We start from the raw sequence: 27,016 nt of genomic DNA, 5'->3' as shown, positions 1-27,016 counted from the left end.
GTCGGCTTGTGGGCTTTGCCTCCTCTGTCATTGTTTTCGCCTCTTAGGCTTGTACATTCCTTTCCCTCTTCCTCTTAATTCAATCACCTTATTCAAAAAAAAAAAGGTTCAATGGGTAGATGACATTCATTGACAACTCCAAATTCATTCATTATAGACTGAAATATAGAAAAGTTTAGTCCAAGGACTTTACGTATAGCTCTGAGAATGGTAACGATCTTTACTCTTGCAGGCACCCTCGAACAAGAGGAAGAATTGAACTACTACTGAAGCAGCAAAAGTTGACAAAGAAATATGTGCAAGATATTCTCCAAGTATATTTCTAACTCGGTTGTCTTTTTTTATTTGAATTTAATATTTATACACACAAGTAACTAAGCCATTCGCATTCTTACATTAATATCATGATAATATCGCCGATGTGAATGGACCAGAAAGATCCCAAACAAAGATCCAGAAGTTCATCTCTGCATTTTGACCCCAACTAAATGATTCTCTGAGCTGAATTTGTAGCAATCATGGAAAGTAGTTGTTGTGGTAGGTCTGAGCATGCCATGAAAATACTAGTAGTTAAAAGCTGAATTTTGAGCTATATTCATAATTCATTCTTAAAGCCACAGAAGTATGCATTTGGTTGAGGTGCAGTGGAGCTGATTATTGATGTTTCTATTTAGACATTAAATTCTCCATCTCCGCTTCACTCAGTACTGGATTTTGATTTATTTATTTTTCCGCCATTGCGTTTTTGTCCTCAAACTCTGACCCCTGTGTTTCACCAAACAAATCATCTTTAGGTCTTGAATAGGGGATGTTAATTCATTCATTCATAAGCATGACTCCTTCAAATAAAAAAAATAGTAAGATGCTTAAAAGATTGTCTCGTAAGTTCAGTAAAGAGCTAATCTTACTCGGTCTCTGAGACGTTTAATTCCCTCCCAAGACTAAGTGAATCAAACTCGGATAACAACTCTGAATATTTGTCATTTTGGATACACTTTGGCACAACAACATCTTCACCAACTTCCCAACTCATGGGAACTTCCATATCCCTATGAAGAAACCACAGAACCAACAGAATACCCGTTAAGCTTTAACGATTTATATACCCGTTATTTCTACCATAAGTAGCAACTATATGAAAGAATAAGAAGATAGATTATGACATACCCTTCAAGACACTTAAATTTGCAGTTGTTTCTTTTCTTGATTGTGTATTTCCCAAATACATCTTTGAGTTTTTTGGCCACCTCGGGTATCTCCTTTTGTGATCGAATGTCCAAAAGTTTCATAACTTGGATGTATTTTTTATTTACCTTTTGAACATCTACCGTCCAAACAAAGCTTAGATGTTCATTAATTTTGTTCTGTTTCAATAGCTCAGATATGGTCTTGCCGATGTTTTTTAGGTTCTTCTGTTTTGAGGAATGATCACGCCATCCACTTGATAGCTTTATCAACAGATCAACTACTTCAATTCGAGTCTTGACATGCTTTATCTTACAGAAAGCATTCAAAAATCCATTTCCAAAGATAACCTACAAAATCCAGAGAAATGAGTCCCAAAATGCTTCATTAGTTTCGTTTGAGAAAGATAACGAAAAGGAAGCAACTTATTACCTTCCATCTTGCGTCTCTAAAAAGTAGTGAATACATAGTTCGTAAATCAACAAATCGGTCACGCTGGACAAAGTTGTAGAGTATTGCTTTAGATAATCTCTTGTCGTCTTCGGCATGAAAGTAACACTCACGGTCCTTCGCATCAAGTACTAATTTCCTCCAAACTGAATCACTTTTGATTAAAGTTCGCCCGTCTCCCACAATCCACAGACAGTACCGTGCCCTTGTAAGAGAGACATTTGTTCGTTGAGGATTGGAAAGGAAACCCACTGACCCATTCGGGTTGGACCGAACGGTGGACAAAATTATGACATCTTCCTCACCACCTTGAAACCCATCAACCGATCGAACACTCACCACGAAATCACTATTTGATCCATATTTGCCAAGTTTCTCTGTGAGAGCAAGTACTTGTTCTTTATATTGGGATATAATACCAACACTAACCCTCTGGTTAGTTGAAACACATGCTGCATTTAAGCAGAAACTCATTCAAAGAATAAAAAAGTAAACATTGTTATATGAATGAACATGAGTTGTCAAAAAGGATCACCTTTGAAAAGACTTCCAACTATTTCACAAATTACTGCAACTTCCACCATATTTTTGCAGCTATGGGTGGCGTCGAATTCCTCGCCCCCATAAGAAACATCTATAAATGAATAAGGTCCATACATATCTCCTTGAAGCAACTCTCTTTTGTAACTTTCATCTTTGACATTACGGGCATCTGAAATCTGATTTTTGTAAAACTCGGCATTTGGAAACGCGCTTATGGAAGGATGCATTCTAAACTGAGTACTTAAAAGATGCCTTTTGTAGCCCAGCGACACCATTCTCTCAAAAAGACTTCTTCCGAATTGAGCCTCCTCAGAGATCTGGCAAAGAAAAATAAATCCAACATTAGAGAATATTAGCATTATCCCACATTGCCGGGGCATTAATTTTTTTTTTTAAGTGTACCTTGCTGTGGACTAGAGCGGGCAACTGACGTTCGTCACCTATGAGAATCGCATGTCGAATACCAGGAAGACGCAAGGGAATGGCTGACTCGCATTCTTTAAGTTGGGCAGCTTCATCGATCACCACTACCTTTGTTTTCTTAATTTTATATAACTTTGCGCAGCTAGAAGAAGTACAGAATATAAGGCAAGCATTTTGCAAGCAAAAGTCTCTCATAGACCCTTTCAGTACTTTGTAAGAAACCGAAAGTTTTCCAATGGATTTAAGACTTTCAAGGCATTCCTTTTTTGTCTTACTTAACAGGAGTAAAGACGAGTCAGAGATATTGTCGACAGTATTTGAGTTGGAGAACAATTCGATCATGTTTTGGTCTGTAAGAGAGTCACTATCTAGCAAAGTTCTCAAAAGCTCAAGCAACTCAAGGGCTCTATACATATCTTCCACCATTTTCACTGGAAGTAACGAGGTTGGCATGTGAGTGCAGATATGTCTTATACAATTTCTTATTTTCTTTCGGATGAAACCAAATTCCATTCTTACAAAGTCCCTGATTGTAAGTTCACTATCCAATGTTTTATCCTGCATTTCTTCACTTTTTTTCTCTTCCAAGTAGTCAAGGTACTGCCGATTTGCTTTTTTTAACAAATACCTCATTGATTCTAAATAGGTGCCCTTTCCGTTAAGCATCCTAAAGCACTTCTTTAGTTTTTTAACACGATAATCGAAAAAGATATCTTGTAAATGTTCACGTTCATCAATCTTCATTCGATCCTTATTCCCAAGTAACACTATATCTCCCAATCCGTAACCTCCATATTTCATCTCTTCCCTAACAATTGCTAATAACCGAGAAGCGACTTCAACAACTGCATTGTTAGTTGGTGCACATATAACAGTTTTGCAGTTCATCTCTAAAAGAACAGAAAGAAGGGTACCAACTGTTTTCGTTTTACCAGTGCCCGGAGGACCCCATATAATCTTTACAGAGTTTTTATGATCACATCCAATTGTCGAAATAGAGCTTAAAACTGCATCAAGTTGAGAATCGTTCAAATTACACGAATTCAAGTCTTTGCATTCATCTTTCTCTAGAATAGAATCAAGTTCTTGAGGACAAATACCGCAGCTTTCACTAACCTGTAAAAAGTAAATAACAATAGAATAAGCAAACAGACACTGCCCCTTAACAGGTTTCAAACCCGTTAATACGTATTTTGATGGTTAAGAACAGATTTGACGTTGACACAATCGGTCAAGCTCCCACCTGTCATTATATGGACATTAAGGTCCTTATTAACATCATCCCACATCGCACGGGCATTAGAATTGGTAAAGTGGACAAGTCTTTGGCAATGCTTTCCTAGCGAGCCAATTTTGGAGGAAATTAGGCCCAATGGGATGAACACTAGAGGTACTTGTTAACCTTATCCCACATTGATTGGTATATATCTCTTGGGCAAGGATTTCGTGACAAGCCAATTTTCAAGGAGAGTTGGGCTCAACGGACTCTAATAGTACTAAGAAACAAGCATAATTGCATAAAAGAAAATGAGACTTATTCACTTACCAGAGGAGAAGGACATAAAACCTGCTCAATTATGTTTGAGTTGCCGCTATGAAGAGCTTGCCATATACGATCATATGATACTATATTCATAACCGAAATAGCAAAAAGCGGTCCAATCTTTTTCTTATGACCTTGAAAGAAAACAATCGGTTTTGATGCAAGGATGTGGACGGTGTCATTATAATATTTATATGATTTCGATAACACTGCAGCAGGAAGATACGGCCTTTGGGGTCTGTTCAAGTCATCGATAGATGAGGGAATTACATCAGAAAAAGCAATTATATCATAAGGGCAAAGAGAGTCGGCATTGTCAACTGTCAATTTGTAATACAAGTCGTTGGGTGCTTTATAGTTCTTAGCTCTCTTGACTGATAAGATTCTATAGACAGGAGACTGACTCAGGTTGCTTATACTGGAGAAGAATTCGGTATGTATTTCCTCAAGAAGAGGATTACAAAATGAGTTCAAGTAATGCTTAATCGACGAGAATGTTTCTGGAATCTTTTCTACCTGCAGAACAATGAAACAATCAATCCAGCTTCTCATTAGAAACTAAACCAATAAATCCACTTGTTTGCAGCCATTGCAACAAAAAGTCGGAACTTGGCCCGAATATATCAACGGGCCGAAAAGATGATATGACACAATCAAGTTGTGTTTCTCGAACCGAATAAGACTTTTCTAACTAAACTATTGTAATAACCACTGTAAACCCACTTTAGCCTTAAATGAATAAGTAGTAATGTAACTCATTTAGGTCTCACTTCAACATTTTCGAGTAGTAGAAAGTCTAGATGTAAAATGTGGGAATATAGTTAAGATAGGGTTAGTTTATTACAATGGTAATAAAATAAACGTCAAGGGGATGTAGCTCAGATGGTAGAGCGCTCGCTTAGCATGCGAGAGGTACGGGGATCTTTACCCTGCATCTCCATTTCAAATCTTTTTTTTTTATCATTCTTTTTTTAAAAAGAAGAAGCAAAGTTTGATCATCAAATTAGTATTATGAGCAATGATCATGTATTTATGTTATTGAGAAGAAAATGGAATAAGAAAAGAAAGGGAAATACTACCTTGTCTTGGTAAAGTAGTTGATTTTTGACATCTCCCAAAGTCCAAGAGAGTATAACTTTTATCAGACTAGGAGGACGTTTGATTGTTTCTGTTTTAACAACACCACCACCACCACCAGAAGAATTAAAAGAAGAAGAAGAAGAAGCCATTATCATCACAATCACCCAACTCTCTCCTTCTTCTTCTCCTGGATTCCTCTTTAAAAAGGAAACAAAAAGCATGCACAGTGTGAATAATTTTCTAGTACGGAGTTGCTTACTTTTTTTTTTTTGTTGAGATACGGAGTTGCTTACTAGTGAAGCAAAAGGAGTTGCTTTCCCTTTCATCACATAATTTTTTATTATATTCTACTGGGGTAATTGCCTTTCTTACCACCACCTAAAAAGAGACCAAACATTCTTGGGAAATGGTAAGTGTACAAAAAAAAAAAAAAAAAAATTGACAAAATCTTTGACTCGATGAGTCACCCAGGTAAAAGAAGGTCTAGATCGAAGTATAAAATCCTCCCTAATATGGAATCGATCTTGAAGATACATCTATAAAAGAAAAGGTAAATGATGGTTTGCCTCAAGTGGACAAGTGAGTTTTACCCATGTTTCTCTCTTTTAATTGGTTGGGTAAAATCTAGCAATCTACCTCAGATTTCAATCCACTTTTTAGGACAACACTTTTTAGGACACAGCCTATCAGTTGAAAAATCAGACATTGAATGATGATGGCTATGTGATTTAACCTAAATACCCACTTTCAAACAACTCTAAAAGGATTTATAAGAAATGAAACCAACAACATTTAATGTATCAGGAGCTTATATAACCCTTTTCTTCCAACTATTAAAATTTCTTACAACATTATGCTCACAAATGGGTCTTACAAACATAATCAAATCAAGCAGAAGAGACTCAACTATCTGCTCCTTCACAATCTCTGCAATTTGATCTCAACCAACAGCCAGTAGTAGTACTCTCCGAACATTCTGTCTCCTTCCAGACTCAGAAAAATGGTAGGAAAACTGATAATAAATCATCCGGTGAACTTCTTACATACTAGCAAGCTCGGTATTCCAGAAAAAGAGATAGTTTCTGTACAAGTATATCACGTGTACCATATAGGGGTTTGCTATCAAAGATCCAATCCTTATCGAGAATTCCTCTTTTGGCGCTTCCGATCATTTCGTCATGGAAAACGGAGACAATGCTGTAGATTGATGTCCTCAGTACATCAGCCATTGCATAAGCTTTCGCATGCAAAGGTCCACCTCTCTTCTTGCTCGGGAAACTGGTCGGTACGTCTCTTCTACCTGTACTCAATGGAGCCCATTGGATACTTCCTGGGCCCATTAAATGAGGTGCCTGTAGAGTAGTCTTCTTCCCCATGCATGCCTCAACAGCAAGCAAGCATGACATTAGAGTCGAGACGACTGAAGCATTGCAACCACCAAGTTGAGCAACACCAAATCTGTCGTCCTTGTGAGAACGGCCCGTCAGCGCTGCTACTGTCCGTGCACACCACATATATAGCTGTGAAGTACTTTGTATTAGACACAAGTATCTATTGAATTCTGAATAGAAATAGAACATATATAAGTAGTGGATTGTCGATGAACATTTGCAACTGTCATGAGTAGTGACTAACAAGAAGCGCGATACGAATGATGCATGGAAAACAGGCAGCACGCAGGAACTTTTATTAGTCCAAGTGCCTTATAGCTAGAGTCCAAATTTAGAAATAAACGAATTGAAATGTCATAAGTTGTAACAGAATAGCAAGTCAATAACTCAAGACTAACATGAGCACAGTGTTCTGATAGCGAGAAAATAAGCAAAGCTACGTCCTCGGAGAGTTCCTCTTTCATCATCAAATGAAGGGTCTAATAATAGAGAGATTCTACGACCAACAAGTTATCAAGCAAGCGAATTGATGATGAAGCAACAAAAAAATTGTTTTAGAAACCAGCATACATGGGTGTGAATTCAGATTCCATGATTCTACATTGCACGTCTAATAGAAAATCAAACAGCTCACTCATTGTGGATGCATATATACTGGTTAAATTGCAAGTAATTAGAACTATCACGTTTTTAGGTATTTTTTATTCTTCATATAATATTATTAATTATATATGCAAATAATATAGTGTATCATATAATACTCAAACATTACTGTCACACTAGCACTTGGAATATAGGCATTGAAAACAAATTTTTAGAGGAAAGACATGTAACAATCATGATTACAAGGGTGACAAGTGAGGCCATGAGTGTTAACGGAGTTCTATGGATTCGAGAGAGTAGATCAATAGTAGTACCTGGAAGTCATTGAACGCTTCATGGAGCTTTGAGTCAATTCGAGTATCAGTTGGTGAGCGTAACTGTTGGGATATTTGGTCAGTCTTGTCCAAAGAGGAACCTTCCAAACCCTCAGCCAGCTTTGATGTGAATTCTTCTAAAGGTCTCAAGCACACAGCTACAACTCTTCTGTAAGTATCGCCAGATTCTTCAAAAAAAGCAGCCCGGCGCCAGAGATCGACATTGCTCTCACAGACCATACACAGATCAAGATAAGCAAGATACTGCAGAAGGGACCTTGGAGAACTCTCCTCTAAAGCTGCAAAGAGAGGTTCACTTGGATTTGTTTCTGCTGCAGCTGAACCTTTTGATGGTGCAAATACGCATCTCTTGGTATGTAGGACCTGCAAGAAACCCCAAATAAATCAAATTAATTGAGCAGGAAGGAGAATCCATTTTGTTTTCATTGTGTAACCAGTCACATGCATCTCTCCATACAATCTTGATTCATCAAGTTGCCAAACAAGATATTTTCTCTGAACACAGAAAGGCCTCCTGAACCACCCATTTATGACACACACGGATTCAGAGGAAGGGGCATTTGGCTCATAACAAAATGGGCATTATCTTATTTCATCTTGCTATATTTATTTGTCAACAAACTGTCAATTACCATTTTCAATTTAAAACCAAATTTCTTCTACAACAAGTAAATAACACCAAAACTGGAGGAACAAAACATGGAAAAGAGCGTCCAAAGTAGATGATATACGGACAAAGGTATCATGCTAACCAAATCACAGTGATTTGACATCCTTTAACTGCAGAATCACTAAAAACCTATACGCAGATTTCCCAAACAGCCTTGTGAATGTTGCAGGCAAAATCATCTACATACTTGAAGGTGCTATACTGCTATGTTTTTAAAACTGAAAAGCCACCTCTTCCTTTCAAATATATACATGTTTTTTTTGTGGGTGGTGAAAATACACGAATGAAGCAATCTCGAACATGCGGAAGCAAGAGAAGCTTAATATGGAAATTGACAATAATGAATACACTAAACATGATCAAACTACATATATAGAGAAGCAACCTGATGCAAATGATGACTTAGTTCCCAGCAAAGTGAAACTGCTGAACTTCCAACAAAGAAGACAATTTGATCAGCTACAAAAACCCATGCTGCGCCCTGGGTCTTGAAACGATCGGGAAGAAACATCATGAGCACAGCAGAACATATGAAAGAAACACTTGATAGCTTTAAAGCCTGCGCAACTGCTGAAGGGAGCCCCATCTTAAAGCTGAAAAAAGGTGTCCGCTGAAGATATGAAAAAATTAGAATAACATGGACGAGAAAATGGGAACATAACAAAGGACTACTAGAAACCATGAGTGCACTGACGACTCTACTTCTTTCGAACAAGGGGCACTATAAAGACAAGTGGGTTAAATAACAAGTAATATAAAAAAATTGTGAAACTTAAACCAGTTTTAGATACAATATTAGAAAGCTTAAAACTTCAAATACAATTGAATCATGACTCATACAGCTTCATCGATCAGGAGAACCAACTCTACACGCAAGATTTCCCCACTTGTTGCATCACTAAAACTGTTATTTACCACCCACCTCATATAGGTTCAAACATATATACGAAAAATGACGATTCTATCAAAGTTTCAGTTTACAATTAGATTGAAATAATATGTAGACCACTCTGTATCATCTCGATGTCGGAATAAAGTTAATAGACCAATTTTTTGGTGATCATCTGTAGATTATTCAGCTGAAAACTACATAATGTGACGACAACAACCCACTAAGTATTACTTCTATTTGAACTTGTCAACTAAACTGCAGTTATAATAACCTCGGAAATAACGACATTGTAACGAAACTCCACATTGAGCTATCTACAAGTACTTGTGTAGTTGTGTTGTGCTATTACATTTCTAGCCACTACTTTACTCTTACATTAGGCTTACACCTTATCATTTATCAAGATTATGCTTTTGAATAACCGATTAGGATTCCACACGATCTTGTTACAATATCTTTAGTTTCATTTCAATCATAAATGGTAAAGGATTATGAAAACTAAAACAACAACTTCAAATTGAAACTAACTTGTTCTAAGTTGATTCAGATACTACTGATAATCGGAAAAGATAAAACCCATCTCTGATGATAAACATAATGAATTCCATAAATCAATCCAAACAAAAACCCTCTAAACCCTAACCCAATTGCTCGGTCTCCATCAAACACATCAGAATTTCGGCAAATAGAAACAACAGAAACAAACCCAGCCAAAGAAGATGAAAACACAAAGAAGGTAAGACCTAAAGAAGTCTTGAGTCGTTGACGGAAACTAAGAGTAAAAAGGTCAGAAGTTCGGCCGCCAACAACCGAGTTGATAAGAAATCGGAAGATTGAAAGAGCTAGTTCAGGAAGTGAAGCGTGATGTTTAGGTTGAGGAGAAGAGACGCAAGAGAGATAATAAGAGAAGAGAAGATGAGAGAGATGAAAAGTTAAGAAAGAGATAATAGTAAGGAGAGAGAAAGAGAAAGGGTTTTGAGTGAAAAGTGAGAGAATGAAGGTTTTGCAAAAGATGAAAATGATAGAAGAGTGAATAGATTGCCATATTAGAAACCCTAGAAATCGATCTTTGATGATTTCTGATGATGATGAAGAAGGCATTTTACTTTTCAGGTTTTTTGGAGAAACACAGTAGTGAAGACGAAGAGAGAGAGAGAGAGAGAGAGAGAGAAGAGAGTGTGAAGCGTGAACGAGGGTTTAATGGAGAACTCGATGTTTCGAGGGAGGCGGGAATGGCAGGAAGTAAAATGTCATTTTTGCCCGCTACTTTTTCATGAAAGTTACGAAGTTTTATGGGCACCCGTTCCCTAGAAAGCCCAAGACAACCAACCCAAATCCATGTTCAGCTATTTAAGACCGTCTGGCGCACCATTTTAGTTTGGCCGCGGCTTTGGGGAATAAAGAAAATTCTCCGGGGAATAAATTCTCGAGGGAATCCAGATTTTTTTGAAATTTCTCCAGGGAATAAATTTTTATGGGAACACAAAATACATTTTTTTGAAAGTTCTCCTCCATCTCATCTGTTCTCTCTGCCACTTCATCTTCTCGAGACCTCATCATCTTCTCCGGCGAAAGTCGCCGGCCGGCCAATTTTCCGGCCGGTGACCTTCAAACATAAATTTTTTTTCTCTCTCCATCACTGACGGTTCTAACGCTTGGATTTGCAACGGTACTAATTTCTGTTGTCTTTCCTTCTCCTCCTTATCAGATTTCTAATCTTATATAAGACTTCATTAATGAAGCTTCATGTCCTTTTTTCTATTCGTTCTTTGTTGTAGCTTCGGAAAATGAGGTTCAAGGAAGAGCAAGCCAGTGGGATCAACCAGTTTCGGAATACATTGAGATTGCGGAGAGTATTTAGGGTTTCAACAGCCTGGGTCAACTTACAATTTTGTTGATGCTGGGATGGTCATAGAATAGTAAGTAAACTAAAACCCTAATGTAAATTCAGTTGGGGAATGGCGTTTTCTTTCATTGGAACCTTTTCCCTTGTTGATTAGCTTGTTTATTTCAATTTTATTACTAATTGATTTGTGATTGTACCCCTTAATTTAGCAATGTTTTTAGTTAATCTAAAGACTAGGGGTTCAGGTATACCAAGAACACACTTTTACCCATGTCATTATTCACCTAATTTTCTATGCAACCATGACAAATATTTGGGAGGAAAGTAAAATGAACTTGTACTTTCATGAACTAATGGAATACTAAGGTTAGGTTACCTTTGATGAACATAACTAGTTCTTTTTCTCTATCTAAAATTTCAAGCAGTAAACAGGTATGCCTAGTTGTACTGGTGGTGAAAGATTCCATTAAACAAGCTTCTTATTTCCATAAAAAAAAAATTAGAGAGAGAGAGGGAGGAGAGAGAAAATAATATATATATATATATATATATATATATATATATATATATATATATTTTTATGTTTGAAGGTCGCCGGCCGGAAAATTGGCCGGCCGGCGACTTTCGTCGGAGAAGATGATGAGGTGTCGAGAAGATGAAGTGGTAGAGAGAGGTGATGAGATGGAGGAGCCTTTTTTATAGCATCTTCTAAAATTAGAAGCCCCTTAGCAATAGAAAGAAACATAAAAAGTCAATCTTATTTGACTAGTTTTAAGAAAAGTCTTTATTCCCCGGAGAATTTTCTTTATTCCCCAAAGCCGCGGCCTTTAGTTTTTACGTTCGTTGGACTCTTCTGTAATTTTGTTCAGAATATCATTTTCTACAATTGCATCGGTGGCGATATGTAAATAACCATTAACAAACGCAATGTCATCTACTTGAGTATAACGCTTAGCATAAATGGATGTATTCGGCATTTCATTAAAATAAAAAAAAAATTGATCTTCTCTTTCGAAAAATCAACTTGATGACAATTATTTAACATATTTCCAAACCTATCAGTATCATTAAAATAAGGGTTTGGATTAATCAATGAAGCGAACAAAAAATTAAAATAGATTAAGATTGATAGAGAGAAAAAAAATAGATAAGAAAAGAGAGAAGTTAGATTGACAGAGAGACGATAGTGTGAAGGGTGAATAAAATAAATTGGGTGGATCTCCGATTAAGGAGATCAAACCCATTATTACCATTTGGAGCCCCCAACGGGAAGCCCAACCCATGAGCTCCACGGTTGGAGGGGTGGGGTGGGGTGGGGTGGGGGGTTGGGGTCCTAAATTTGAATTTTGGACCCCAACCCACTCTACTTTGGAGTTGTTCTAAGAGCAATCCTAATGTGTTGGGACTCCCAAATTTAAATTTGGGAGCATTGGATTCTACTCCGGGGAGCTCTGGGGTCGGGCTCCAGCCCCATTAAATTACCTAGACACCCACCCCATTTTACCTCCTCTTATTTTATTCTTTTTCTCTTTTAAATTATTTAAAATTTTCTTTTTGATTAGGTTTAATTTTTTTAAATGTAATTTTTCTGTAATCGTTTCATTGTTTTAAATTCTTCTTAACATTTTCTCTACTTTTTTTTGTTTTTCTTTTTAAAATTCACTCTTTCTATAATAATATAAAACTTAAATTTTATATTTAAAACCAATAATTTATAGTTAAAAATTGAAATCAAAACCCAACACATACATAATTTGGAGCTGCAAAATTGGGAATCCGATCCCTGCATTGGACTTGCTCTAAGCAAATTCAACAGGAATTGCAAAACGAGGGCCTCCCATCCTATTTTGGAGCCTTTAAAATATAAAAACCTATAAAACTTTTAACTCCAATAGAGACTACTAAATGAGGGGCAACCCAAATTTAATATGTTTTGTACGTCTGTTAAATTTTGACACCAAATATATAAAAGGGAAGTTTATAAGCATGTTCTCAGTTCGCAAACATCTTTCAAATTTGTCTGGACAGGGACATCTTTAACACTTTTAGAACACCTTTAAAATTTGGGAGATTCGCTGTTTTGACCCCCTCTTTTTATAATTGACTTGTTGTTTGGACCCCTTTTTTTCCAGAGTTGCACTTTAGACTCCCTTTTGATGAAATCACTGGGGAACATTCCGTCTCCATAGTTATACTTTAAACAATGCCCAATCTACGCTTATATAATCAGTATTGCACTTTGAACTCCCTAATTTATTTAACTCATCTTCTTCCTCACAAATCTTAATTACTAAATCTCCCTAATCACTTAGAGGGGGTTTCGATACAACGTAATTTATCCAATGGTTCATACTATTTATACCAGAACTTAATGTTTTTTACACAGGTACACTGCTATATCTTCTCAACTATCTGAGTCATTCAACAAACAACAGTTACATGCTTTAAATCATTCTTCACAAACTTGAAATCATGTCATGTGTTTATACCATACTGTTGAAGAGCGAATCGAAATGTTTTATCGCCACTAGGAAACAACTGACCAACTTCAGTACAGATTATATCCCAACCATCAGATTTTAGTTTTATCTTCTTCCCTACGTTGGATGATTCAGTAGGAATTTTTATAAGTAACAGCTAAACTCAAAACAAAAATATAAGTAATTGTCAACAATATGTATCACTTATGAAAAACTACAATGTAAATTGTTATACAGTATATGTACTGTTTAATAAATTTCATCGTTTGTTCGATAAAAAACATAACTTTAGATTGAATAAGACGGCTACTGTTATGTGTAATAAATTACACATAATGTTTGGTAAATGTATTATAATTTAAAATCTGTTATACAGAACTTTAGTTTGAATAACAAGGCTACTTTTGAAAAAAATATGTGTTATGTGCAATAAATTACATATAATTTTTTGTAAATTACACATTGTTTACATTCTGTTACAATAATATTGTACGGAATCTTCTCTGGTTCAAAAATGGTACAGTTACCTGGATCTGATTACAACAAATGTTCTAAAAATCGACATCTGTAACCTAAATCTAATAAAAAATAACATAATACATGGAGAAAAACAATACATATTCGAAGATAATGAATTGTAAATACGGATTTAACATTAACATCATAAATCGGTTATGAAGATCTTAGAGAGAGAAAATCCTGAATAATGATGAAGATTTGAAAAGATGATACAGAGATGAAAACGATTATAATAAAAATCATGGATATCGTTAAAGATGATGATGAAAACATTAAATAGAAAGATGAATCTTGCTACTTTAACATTAGAAGCAACTATTGATCTTAACAATAATTCGAACTGAATCTTTGATGATGACAATGGTGATAACCGATAGAGATTTTAGCTGGTCCAATAGATTGGAAGGAGATTACGAGCTTCAAAAATGGAGATTGAATAGAGGTTTTCGTTTTGGACAGAGAAAACTATTGGTTTCGGTTTTAAGAATAGAGAGGATAAAAGTTTCTGATAATAGGAAGGAGATTGGAGAGAGAACGTGGGAGATAAAAAAGAAAATATGATATTTGGGGATTTTGATTGAAAATGTGGTTTTGTTTATATTAGAAGGTTAATTTAGGTGTTATGAATTAATATGAAACCTAGGGATATGTGTTCTCTCTAGAGATGGATCCAAATGGACTAAATTTCTATTTATGTTAATAGTTTGGTTTATAACCCCATATTGGGATTAGAGAGGATTAAAGGTATGTTTAAGGGTAGATTTTTGGATCCTAAGCCCAAAAATTATTATATATATTCAAAACGCGTTAAGTGTTTCAAAATAATTCAGCGGGTTATAACCTAGTATATAATATTTTATGATCATACTATATAACTATAAATAATTATAGAATTTTATTTAGTAATAACATATATAAGTATATAAATTATATAATATTAAATATAATTTTATTAAACTATTTATAATTATATAATATCTATCATAATTGAGATTTGATCATACTGCATACTTATAATATTTAATTCAATAATAACATATATAATTATATAATTTTAAATATAAGTTTATTAAACTATGTGTAATAGTTAAATATTATTATTTTATGAAACTATTTATGCTATAGTTGTTTTATTACATTTAATTCAGTAATAACATATATATAATTATAACCTAATATTAAATATAATAATTGAGATTTGATTAAATAATTATTTAATGTTATATATAAATATTTATAGTAACATTATATTATAAAGAAATAAATGAAGAAAGAAATGAGATAAGAAAATTTTTCCTTTACAACACAGCAAAACGAAGATTTAGCTTACAACTTGTTCATCTCTCGTTTAACTCTATAGAGAAGAGCCGCTAGCTTTAGACTAGCAAAGTTGTATTCTGAAATAAGTATGATTCAAGTAAGTAGTTTGATGATTAGCAAGATTGTATTCCCTGTCCCAGATCTTCCTGAAATAAATGTAATCCCGGGTTAAGCAAGACAATTTGTTTTTTAAATATTTATATTTAAGTTAATAAACATTTTTTTCGCAAGTTTTAAAAAATCTTATTTAAAAAAATTAAGTTAGAGATTTTTTTTTCTTTTTTTCTTTTTCATCCCCTTCTTTAAATATTTGTATTTAAGTTCTTTAAATATTTATACTTAAGTTCTTTAAATATTTATATTTAAGTTTTAAATATTTAATAAGATATTTATGTCTTAATTAGAAAATTTAAAAAACTTAAGTTAGAGAAGAAATTTATGGTAAGCTTTAGAAAATCTTATATAAAAATAAATTTAGGTAACTTCTTAAGTTGGAGAAGAAATATTTATATTTTTATTAAGGAATTATATCTTATTTAAGTATAGAAAACCTTTTCCTTTTAAGTTAGATAATACGTATAAAAAAATTTAATTAAGTTTCATAAAAAAAAGATTATGTAAGAGGGTGTTTGATTTTTTAGCACTTACAAGTGCTACCACTTACTAAGTGATAATCACTTAGTAAGTGATATCAAATGTAAGTGCCATGGCGTTTGTTTTTCATCTGTTCTAAGTGCTTGATTTTAATTTTTATATTAATTTTAAATGTTATAAAAATGAAAAATTGTCTGTTTTAACCTTGGTGTATTTACACATTAGCATTTTATACTAATTCCTAATAAGTTCGTTAGTTTAGGTAAAAGAAAATTACGGTTTACTAATGTTATGTCAAAAATAATAATCTTAAATAATTAAGAATTATGAAGGTGAAAGAACTTAGTTGTATCATGGAGTTTGTGTGTTCCATGATTAGTGAAAGAAGAGATGTTAAAAAAAATTTAAGAGGAAAACTTAGGTGAATGATGAGTGAAGAGAGAGAAGAGTCATAGGGAAAGCCATAAAAAGATTTTGTATTTATCAATTGTTTAAGATTTTCTTCTTAGTTAAAATTATATTGGTAATTACAATATTAGGAGAAGGATAGAAATGTCTTTTTTAGCACTTACAAAGTAAGTGCAGAATAATAAGCTCCAACTTGGAGCTTACTATTTTGCACTTACTTTGCCACCACTTAGAAGTGATTTTCACTTATTAAGTGAAAAAACAAACGACCTAAAATTGCCGGCCCGCACTTAATAAGTGAAAATCACTTAATAAGTGCAAAAATCAAACACCCTCTAAGTTTGGAAAATCTTTTCCTTTTAAACATGAGAAGAATTTTTCGTGAACACTATAAGGCTTTTAGGTAAATTTTATTTTGTTTTTATTTACTTTTAATATTAGGTAAGTTCAATTTATTTTAGGCAAATAAATATCACTTTAGTAATAGGTTTCTTTTAGGTAAGTTCTATTACAAATAGTTTTATATTTGTAAGGCCAGTGTTTTGGGGAAATAAGCAAAATTTCTGGCGCAATAAATTTTTGCTGGAAACAATTTTTTTTTGTTTCCTCCAAACATCACCCTTTCAATTTTTTATTCTTTCTTCTTCTCCTCTCATCTCAACTAAAACTTCGGCGACCTCCACCGGATTCCGACGACTTCCACCATTAATGTCGGCAGTGGCGAAGCCAGAAACTTTTATGAGTGGGGGCACTTTTTTGTTATATGTAATGAAAAAATTCCACAGTAAACGATCAAGCTAGAATCGAAAAGCAATTTCTTAACAAAATTTTATTTATAGTTTAGATATTCCGAAACAATTTTGATGTATAACAATCAATCTCTAATTTTCTCAATATGGATCTAAGATCTTTCCTCCAACTAGATTCCCAAAATTTACTGAAATAAAAAACAAAGGAGGGGATGAAGAGATATGGTGAAGATTAAGAAGAACGATGCTAGATGATGAAGAGGAAGTGATCGTAATGGAAGAAAAGATGAAGATTAAGTTTTCTTTCTAATAACATGTTTACAAAAACAAAAGCCTAAAAAATACGATTTTGAATTTCAAAATACAAATCACCGAAAAATCGGACAAAATCAAAATTAAGGTGGACGTTTAGAAAACTCATCATCTCTACGAGGCCATTTTATTTAGTTGGTCACTTTGAGGAGGTCAAAATTGAGTTATCTCAATTAATAAAATCTAATTTTAAGCCAAGCATGACCTTTATAATGTATTTTTAATAAGTAGTCATCTTAAACCAAACAATAACTTCAACTAACTTAAGTAGTAGATATTTTAGAAAAAAAAAATTCTAGAAAAAGGAATGTTGTGTGTGGGACTCGATCCCTTGACCTTAATGTCAAAACATAATCACTTCACCAACTAAGCTAAGAAAGAATTGTGTGTAAAAAACGGAAAATATATATATATAGATATATATATATATATATAGATATATGTATCTAATATAGCGACAAATGTCACATAACATTAACGAGCCACGTTAGGGTCGTGGGGGCCTGCGCCCCCACGGGCCCCTATGTGGGCTCGCCCCTGAATGTCGACGATCACCATCAACATTCTTCTTTCTTCTCTCTCTTTACTTTTCTCTCTCCTCTTACCCCCTTCACCGGAAACTCGTCTGGATCTGGTTCTTCCTGATCTAGACGAAGAAACCACACCTTCGTTTGGAAACCAGACGAAGGGTTCCGGCGAAGGGAAAACCCCTTCACCAAAACTGTTAAAAAAATGGAAAGGGGAAGAAGAGATAAAGAGGCAGATAGAGGAGAGGAGACGAGAGAGGAAAAGAGAGAGAGGGAAGAGAGGATAAGAGAGAGAAACCCGTCGTCGTCGGCCATTTTCGGCCGATACCTTCATTCCGCGACTTGAGGTGGAGTGTTTGGTTTGACTTTTTTTGGTTTTACACCGTCTTCCCCGACAACTTTTCTGCTTTTCCCAAAACGTTGGCCATTTGTAATATTTTTTTTTTTAATTTACACTTGGGATTAGATATTTTTTAATTGAATTTCATATTTAAAAAAAAAAACAGATTGGTCCGACCAGGCCCGTGTTTTGCCCGGCCCGAGTCAACTCTCCGCCCCGAACTGGGCCATGGGATTGGCAACCAAAGATTGGCACGGGACTATCTTGCTCGGGTTGCTTGGGGCGATGACCGGACGACCTACCTGTAACTCGGCTTGGACCACTTTATTTCGGGTCGGTCGAACCCGATAAACATCACTAATTCAAACAATGTACAATTAGAGTTGTATTTACTCCCAAGTGTTTGAATACAAAAAAAATCTGAAAATGGAAATTGAGGTTGGGAGAGTTGATCCCATAACCTCCAACATGTAGAACTGAAGTCTCGCCAACTAGGCTGAATAAACTATGTAAAATATGAATATCACAACGCTCTCTTACAAATTACCAGTCAAGTCTCTAGTAAATACTGGTGGGTTGACCCGGACTATAACCGGATCAACCTACCCCTCAACAAGGCTTAATTTGGAACAGACACCAAACTTATTAGTATACGTCTTGAACATATCATCAAAGCGCTTCTGTAGCGTGGAGATCTCCTCCAAAAGTAACAGATCCAAAATCCTCATCACTTGGTTACGATCTTCGATATCAACGCTACAAATTAATAATGTTCAGACGCTCGACTTTGTATTGTTGGACAAGCTTGAACTAGCCGATGCAAATAGACTTTGTCTTCACTTTCTTTGCTCGCCAACCTTTAGCGAGTTTTAACAATTCATTAGCAGCAGAATTCCATGTTTGGGGTTCCACCAACTTTCGAAACGACTTCATGAAATTATCACTGAATAGAACCTTCAAGAATTCATATAGTCAAGGACCAAAAATGGAAACAAATCAAAGCAAGAACTTTAAACTATTAACATGAACATAGCATGATGCCATGATGTGAATCTGAGTGTGTTGGTAGAAGAATTTCTAGGGATTTAAAACTGTTTCTCTATGGAGCAAAAGATACCATGGCTTTCCCAGTTATTTATAGACTCAAGGATAGTTGAAGAAGAACATAATATGTTCATTTCTTCTTTTTTTGTTGAAAGATGTTCCTTTCTTCTTGCATTACATAACGAACTAACATAGCAAGTTGCGTTAAGGTTTAGGAGAAAAACAATGGATGGTTGTACTTACATCATCTTTAGATCAATGGTAAATAAGAAATATAAACTTTAGGTGACGCCTCAGTTATACCAAGTACTGTTAAGACTGTCGCTGGGTCATTTCTAATCTCTTTTTAACACCCCATTAACATCAACTAAGCCATTAAATCAAATGAGAATGAGCTTTTTTCCAAGTCTCTTTTATATTCTTTTAAAGTTGAGGCATTTCTATTTTTCCTAATCTCTTTTTTACCCTTCTATTTTGTCCTGCCTTGTCATAAACTATTGACAACATATATACATATGATGTAAATAAGATTGATCATGTTAACTGTTTTTACTGAAATTCTTTCTCCATATGTAATTATAAACTGTTGAGAACATATATAATTATAAAACGTTGACAACATGTATAAATTATTTTTGTTTTGTAAACGTGTTTGTCAGAAACAAAAGAAAAGAAAAGAAAATGCAGAACTCGTTTCTTTGTTTACAAGAGAATTTCAAAATGCATTAGCCTAACTATTATTGTCGGTTAATAGGTTTGTTAATTTGAAAGGGTGCATAACATTTTAATATTTACAAAGGACAAATAAACACTGCATTAGTCTAAATGTTTCCGCTGAAAACAAAATACGGAAACCATTTCTTTTTTACAAGACAAATCGAAACATGCTTTAGCCAAAATGTTACTGGCACTCAATGTATCTGTCAAATGAAAAAAAATTTAAAGCAACTTTGAACAAAACCGAGTTTGTTCATAAATTTTACAAAATTATTGAGAGCAAACTAAGATTTGTTTAGAAGTTTTCTAAAATATTGATTTGGGTGGGAATAGTAGTAATTAGTAAGGACAAACTCCACCACAAGTTTCATTTCGGGAGTAAAACTGTACTTTTACGAAATGAGTTTTTTTTTTAACTATCATTCAAGATTGGACCTTGCTTCGTATTATCTCCCAAAATTTGAGTTTTTAAAGGCCGCGGCTTTGGGGAATAAACAAAATTCTCCGGGGAATATATTCTCGAGGGAATCCAGATTTTTTTGAAAATTCTCCGGGGAATAAATTTTTATGGGGAATACAGAATACATTTTTTTGAAAGTTCTCCTCCATCTCATCTGTTCTCTCTGCCACTTCATCTTCTCGACACCTCATCATCTTCTCCGGCGAAAGTCGCCGGCCGACCAATTTTCCGGCCGACGACCTTCAAACATAAAAAAAAAAAAATTAAAATTAAAATTTTCTCTCTCCTCTCTCCGTTCCAAAACTTAACCTGATCATTAGATGAATCCTATGCATAACGATTATCTAAATGGCATTATTAGAATTGGAATAGGAGAAAGAAAAAGTTCTAAAATATCAACAAGAGCAAGAAGGTGATCAATGACTCAGACGTTGTTTCGATCATGTTATGTACAATTTCAATTAGAAATAGGACTGGGAGAAGAAGAAGAAATCTTAAACAGAATTACCAACTATTGAATTGACACCTGAACCCTAATTTGATTGAAAATTTGTTACTATTTGTCAATGATTTTGGATCATAGATTTCTAAGAAAACAAAAAGCAAGTTAAGATAATGAGAAGCCAGCCATGGAACAAATCAAGACAACCCAATTAGAGATGAAATTACAAACAAAAGGTGTGATTAACAAATTAAGCTAATTAGGTTATTATTATTACCTTTAAAGGAAGGGAATTGCTTTCCATTTTTCTGGTAGAAATCTCTAATAGACACCAATGTTCTCCCATTAAAATCATGAACAGTAACCCTTCTTTTACTTGATAACAGCACAACAATTAAAACCACACAACCCAAACTAGGGTTTTGTTATTTGATCCAAATCTTCTATTAGGGTTTAAAGACTAGGGTTTTTTTGAAGTGAAAAAAAAAAATCTTATTATGTACCTTACAAATAATGACACCATCATCACTTTTCTCACCAATCTTTCGCTTCTTCCTCTTTCTCTTCTTCTTTTTCTCCCATTAATGATGGCGGTGGTGGTGATGGCGGTTTCTCTGTTGATGCTGGTGTGGGTGGTGGTGGTGGTATTACTGTTGCGACGGCGGTAGGTGGTATATGATGTTCTTGTTTTACTTCTTCCATGGAAATGAGAAACGATTCGATAACGTTTCTGACGAATTGCTTGAGTTTTGGAACGGAGAGATCAATGCCCAGTTTATCGGAAGCAATACGTCGAACTTTAAACTCAGTCGTCTCATCCATGTCTGCTTTTTTCAAGATCTCAATCAATGTTTGTGAGATTTTACTCTCAATGATAATTTGTTCCATGTTCGTGAGAAAATACAAAAAAAAAAAAATTTAGAGAGAGAGAGAGGAGAGAGAAAATAAAAAAAAATTATGTTTGATGGTTGCCGGCCGGAAAATTGACCGGCCGGCGACTTTCGCCGGAGAAGATGATGAAGTGGCAGAGAGAGGTGATGAGATGGAGGAGCCTTTTTATAGCATCTTCTAAAATTAGAAGCCCCTTAGCAATAAAAAGAAACATAAAAAGTCAATCTTATTTGACTAGTTTTAAGAAAAGTCTTTATTCCCCGGAGAATTTTCTTTATTCCCCAAAGCCGCAACCTTTTTAAATTACATACCCAATTAGAAATTGGGCATAATATACTTCCTTCCAATTTATTTAAAGATAGATTTGTAAATTAGATTATAATTTTTTCTTCGTAATTAGGATTGCCATTTCTGTATTTCTAATTGCGTCAAATTCTCTTGTTGTGAAAGTCTATAAATACTAAATGCGTCTTCTCAAAGAAAATACTTTTGATTTTCAATTATTATTTGGCTGGAACTCTTATTTGACATCGTGGGGATTAGTTTGTTTTCGAAATTATTTGGGGATTTATTTTCGTCCTTTCTAAGTTTTCTTTTTGCTGCATTCAGAGGTCAGTATCTACTCTGCAATATTATCATGTTCTTTTTTAGATTTCGGATCTGGCTTTTCTAGGCAGTTCCGTTGTCTTTTATTTTGATTATTTTCACTAAATCTAATCAGACCAATAAGGTCAGATTCAAATTTCACTTTAGCACGCTAAGCCCGATGAGATTTACTCCCTTCCCCGACGTATAGGAAAAGATTTTCTCTCAATAATCATGGGCAAATTTGAAACTTCTTTCGTCTCGAAGGTTCTCGGTTTCCCAAGAGTGTTTTCTTTTACCAACGCAAATACACTTCGGACAATTTTCGCGACTCTGATCTCTTCAGAGCAAAATCGAGTTCCTTTACTAAAAACAATATTGAAGTTGTTACCTGCAGACAATATGCCTTTATGTGATCCTACTTCATTCTGTCGTGTAATTGGTCTATTTATCTATGCATGTCACTACAATTAGGCTCAACATATATTTCTTCAGTGAATTATTTGATTCACGCAACATCCTCGTTCTTTATACATATGGTTACCGTTTTTGTATCTCCAATTATGCAAAGAATTTTTTATTGAAAAGCCCAAAAAATGAGGTCAAATACTAAATTAGGCCCACCATAGATTAATAATGCCTACAAAACCCATTTTTTAAAAAATAAACCAATATCAAACCCAATTTCGGATCCCTAGGTACATTTTCCCATCTCTAGGAACCCATTACTTTAGGTAATCCCTATTCTACCCTTTATATATAACTCCCAGATTAGAGATTTTCTTCCCCTCATTATTTCCATTATAAACTCAGTTTTTCTTTCCTTCTCCAAAACTTTCCTTCATCTGCTCTCTCCTCTTTAACAACAAAAAAACTTTCCTCCATTATTCCCTCTCTCCTCTCTCTGCTATCTCTCTCTCCTTAACAGCAACGAAATATTAGTCGAAAATGTTGTTTGATTTGGGAAAGATTTTGGTCATCTTCAAGCTTCATCTTCTTCAACAAAATCATCATCTTCTTCAACAAAATCGTCATCATCTTCTTTAACTCATTTGCAATAACAGTCAAGGTATGTCCATCTCCATCTTTAATCTTTTATTGCAACTTAATGAATGATTACTTGTTGTTTCATCTTCCTCATTTCTTCAAACTAAAACATATTTTCTCAATTTCATCTTCACTTCTTGTTTTCTTTAAACTTTCTCTCTCTATTCATCTTCAATGCATCTTCATTTCATATTAAGAATCTCCCTCTCTCTATGTTCATCTTCATTTAATGAGGTTTTTCTTGATGTTTTAGAGAAAAAATTCAGATCTAAAGATTTTAAACACCATTAATGAGGTTTTTCTTGATGTTTCTAGAAATTTCATATCTGAGTATTACTTCCTCATTAATTAATTTCTTAACATAGTGAACAACTTTTACAGATTTTTTTTTTAAGAACTGAAAAAGTACAAACTTGGATCTATTTTTCGATTTCTCTCTCTAGAAATTACGTTTTAGTAGATATTGATGTTTAACAGACAAATTGACAAGTATTGTAAGCATTTTAGAATATGTTGTTAGCACAATGTTAATACAACGAGCAAACTGAAAAATGTTTTTTGTATTTTTATAGTTGTTACCATCAAAATCCAGATTTTGTGTCTTACAAAAATTGATTGGTGTTTTAAGCATTTTAAATATGTTGTAGAAACAATGTTGATTCAGGGACCAAACTCGAAAATGCTTGCTCCAAAAAAACTCGTTCACATTTTGATCTTCCGTACATGTTTCTCTCTCCTATGTTTTTTTTCTACATATTCACTTAGTGATTGTGTTTTTTAACTTGTATAAATATTTTCGGCAATGATGATTTTTTGGTTGCAGTTCCTTGGTTGATGTTTGCAATTCCTAACTTGCTATCAACATCTTCTTAGATGTTTATGTTTTTGCAATTATGCTTTGAGCACGAAACTATTATTAGCAATAAAGATTTAATTACTTCATTTGTCATCCTTCTCTCTGCAAGTACATTAATGTTCCAAACAATTTCAAATATGTTTTAGTTATACCAAGGGTTTGGTTTCTTTTATTAAGTTGCTCTCTGATAGCTTTTATTTGTTTGGGACATATTTTAAAATGTTACTGCGCGTTTTCAGAATAATAATCAAATTGTGAAATGTTGACAACATTTATGTTTGTGTCCAAGTTTGCATGCTATATGTTTTCGGAAAATTTCTGAAGCTGATAACAATGTTATAATTGTCCTATGCAAGGAACCATTTACTGCCATTAAGCGGAAAGAAAAGGGAAAAATGAGAAGGAAACAAAGGTGGTTGAAGGAGTGGGGAAAAACATCCTTGGGATAAAAAAGTTGTCCAGATTAAATGTACCTTAAAGTCGGGCTAGAAGAAACTTGCACAAAGAAAACGGGCAGAATTGACAACTTTAACGAAGATTGGAAAATTAATGAAAATAATTGTTTTCGTGTCAACAAAACTCAAAATGTTTTGGATTCTTAGAGTGGGATTTCTTCTGTAACTACATGTTTATATAGGTTGGATTTTGTTGTGAGGAAATTTGCAGATGCTTTTGCAATAAGCTTCTTTTGTTTATTGCAAAACCGAAAAAACAAGAGCAAATTTGTTTTCGCTTTGAACAAACTGAGATGTGTCAGAAGTATTTTGATGTGTTGTATTTGTCAATATGATTTGTTCGATAATAGTGTTCTGTTTTATTTTATTTTTTTTTGTTTGCAAAAAAATGGATGTTATCTTCGAACAAAATCGGAAATGTCGATAAAACTGACTAAATAAATCAAACATTTTCGAGTTTGCTCGTTGCATGAACATTGTTTCTAAAACAAATTTAAAATGTTTAAAACATCAATCAATTTTTTTTTAGGCACAAAATCTGGATTTTGGTGGTAACATCTATAAATATAAATAAAATATTTTTAAGTTTGCTCGTTGTATAAATCGTACTAACGACATATTTTAAAATGTTTTAGTATTTCTTGGTGGCTTTTAATGTTTATAAATTTTCACAACATTGATGGATATTCGAGTGCATATTTTGCTCGTTGTATAAATTTTCAGATGTTGTGAACATAATTAAAAATGTTCAGTATTTCATGGTGGCTCTTAATGTTGTTAACTTTTGACAACATTGAGGCTTATTTGGTTGCATATTTTGAGTTGTTTTCATCACTTGTTATTATTTGTTCGCATATTTGTGATTTCTCTAAGTTATTTGGTATTTGTTGTAAACATTTAGTTAAAAATACTAGTAGTATGCTCAATGTAATAAGAGATTTGATTATGCTTAAGCAAATACAAAATTGTTCTAAGATAGGATTTTTATGTTACTTACAAACTAGAAAACAAAAGAGCAATTTATATGTTGCTTAGAGCAATGTGATATTTGTCGGAATTAATCCGGTATGTGTTGTATATAATCATTATTTACAACTTTTGGAAGAATTTGAATATATGAATACAAAAACGATGTTTCTCATAGCATTTTATTTAATGTTTTGTGGAACTTCGATAATGTTGAAACCATTATGAGATGAGTAAACAACAAAATTTCAAGTATTAATAACAAAAAATTTGTAACAAAAATGTTTACAAAGTTCTCCAATCTCCTTTAAATCCTATTATCTTCAAGGATCAAGAATGTCATTTTTGTCTTTTTTTTCTGGGTCACTTCTTTCTTTTATGATTTCAACTCCCCACCTTCTTTCTTTTATAATTTCTTTCTCAAACTTCAATCTCCTTATCATCTGACTTTCCTTTTCCATTGTTCACAGTATACACACCTTTGCATAGGACATTTAAAATTATGTTAGCATCACAATCAGAAAGGACATCGACATTCTAATATCTATTCCAAACATATATTAATTTGTGAAAGCAATGAAATCATTTTCAACCAATTTTTGACATGCAAACACAATTATATTAAAAGTGTAAACATTTACTAAAATGTTCACATCATATATAGAATGACACAGAGCACTCATAAATGTTGTGAAAAGTTATTAACATTAAAAGCCATTATGAAATACTTAAACATTTTTAAATATGTTGACAACAAAATGTAAAAAGACTAATACCAACAAAAAAAAAAACAGGTTAGTCTAAAACATATGAAAAAATGTTTACTACTAAACACCAAATTAGAGCAATCACAAATATGTAAACAAATAATGCTAAATGTTGAAAACACATCTCACATAAAATGCAAAAGTTTTTTCGAAACATTTTCATAAATGTTCACAAGCACTCAAATTTCGAAAGAACCATAATTATCCATGTTGTAAACACCCACGTCAAAAATCCACCCTTTGTACTAAAATATTTATGAATATGTTCATTAAACCAATGTCTTTGCAACTAACAGATAGAAAAGTGTCACCATCTTTCTGAATCGTCTGCAGACGAAGAAATGTTAAAGACATATCTTTAAGAATCAAAACAAATTTTGACATGTAAACAAATCGAACCGAAAAGTTGAAAAAGGAGACAAACTTTCATGGTGAATTCTTCAAAAAAAAAAATTTGTGAAAACACTTATATTTTTCGGAAGATCTCTTCAATATTTCTCAAACGCCAAATTTTTTTAACAATAAAGAAGAACATGAACAACTATTTTTTTCCAAAATATTTCATGATTCAACAAC

The 27,016-nt window shown here is 33.8% G+C and overlaps 3 protein-coding genes across 5 annotated transcripts in view; all 3 read right to left on the bottom strand.

Moving 5' to 3' along the window:
• Window positions 1–317: 317 nt before the first annotated feature.
• Window positions 318–5,538, bottom strand: LOC147564041 (helicase SEN1-like). 2 transcript variants are annotated; one of them, XM_086642928.1, is made up of 8 exons: window positions 5,224–5,538; window positions 4,148–4,660; window positions 2,581–3,717; window positions 2,171–2,495; window positions 1,618–2,087; window positions 1,168–1,535; window positions 909–1,049; window positions 318–765 (listed from the first exon to the last, which is right to left on the bottom strand). In XM_086642928.1, the coding sequence occupies exons 1-8, from the start codon at window positions 5,443–5,445 to the stop codon at window positions 720–722; spliced, it is 3,222 nt and encodes a 1,073-aa protein (XP_086499054.1). In that variant the 5' UTR covers window positions 5,446–5,538; the 3' UTR covers window positions 318–719. The 2 variants fall into 2 exon arrangements, with proteins under 2 accessions (XP_086499054.1, XP_086499058.1); XM_086642932.1 differs by having other exon boundaries at window positions 1,618–2,012; window positions 5,224–5,512.
• A 431-nt stretch (window positions 5,539–5,969) lies between these two features.
• The window catches only part of LOC147564033 (uncharacterized), a 61,931-nt gene continuing 40,884 nt past the window's right edge, over window positions 5,970–27,016 (bottom strand). The window contains exons 1-4 of one of the 2 annotated variants that reach the window (XM_086642922.1): window positions 9,710–10,390; window positions 8,609–8,833; window positions 7,533–7,916; window positions 5,970–6,744 (exon numbers count right to left, since the gene is read on the bottom strand). In XM_086642922.1, the coding sequence (XP_086499048.1) occupies window positions 6,271–6,744; window positions 7,533–7,916; window positions 8,609–8,833; window positions 9,710–10,216 (1,590 nt within the window). In that variant the 5' untranslated portion in view covers window positions 10,217–10,390 and the 3' untranslated portion in view covers window positions 5,970–6,270. Of the gene's footprint in view, window positions 6,745–7,532; window positions 7,917–8,608; window positions 8,834–9,709; window positions 10,391–27,016 lie in introns of those variants that run through there. The other variant, XM_086642918.1, reaches the window with a different exon arrangement.
• LOC147564040 (RNA polymerase II transcriptional coactivator KELP-like) lies at window positions 21,028–21,771 on the bottom strand. The gene is made up of 2 exons (XM_086644727.1): window positions 21,412–21,771; window positions 21,028–21,293 (listed from the first exon to the last, which is right to left on the bottom strand). Exons 1-2 carry the CDS (start codon window positions 21,759–21,761, stop codon window positions 21,116–21,118), a joined length of 528 nt encoding a protein of 175 aa, XP_086500853.1. The 5' UTR covers window positions 21,762–21,771; the 3' UTR covers window positions 21,028–21,115.

The sequence above is a fragment of the Eschscholzia californica genome, unplaced genomic scaffold (assembly GCF_041429995.1).
Source record: "Eschscholzia californica isolate CP2 unplaced genomic scaffold, dmEscCali1.0.p SCAF_1, whole genome shotgun sequence".
NCBI lineage: Eukaryota > Viridiplantae > Streptophyta > Magnoliopsida > Ranunculales > Papaveraceae > Eschscholzia > Eschscholzia californica.
The sequence above is the reverse complement of the archived record's forward strand: the minus strand, read 5'-3'. Positions and strand labels throughout refer to the sequence as shown.

What these genes read in the sequence shown, in the direction of transcription:
- LOC147564040 (XM_086644727.1), bottom strand. Translation starts at nt 21,761, where the DNA reads ATGGAACAAATTATCATTGAGAGTAAAATCTCACAAACATTGATTGAG. An exon ending in GAGGAAGAAGCGAAAGATTG is followed by an intron (nt 21,294 to 21,411) that starts GTGAGAAAAGTG and finishes CAAATAACAAAA; the next exon opens with CCCTAGTTTGGGTTGTGTGG.
- LOC147564041 (XM_086642928.1), bottom strand. Translation starts at nt 5,445, where the DNA reads ATGCTTTTTGTTTCCTTTTTAAAGAGGAATCCAGGAGAAGAAGAAGGA. An exon ending in CCGCTCTAGTCCACAGCAAG is followed by an intron (nt 2,496 to 2,580) that starts GTACACTTAAAA and finishes TTTCTTTGCCAG; the next exon opens with ATCTCTGAGGAGGCTCAATT. An exon ending in AGTTGGAAGTCTTTTCAAAG is followed by an intron (nt 2,088 to 2,170) that starts GTGATCCTTTTT and finishes GCTTAAATGCAG; the next exon opens with CATGTGTTTCAACTAACCAG.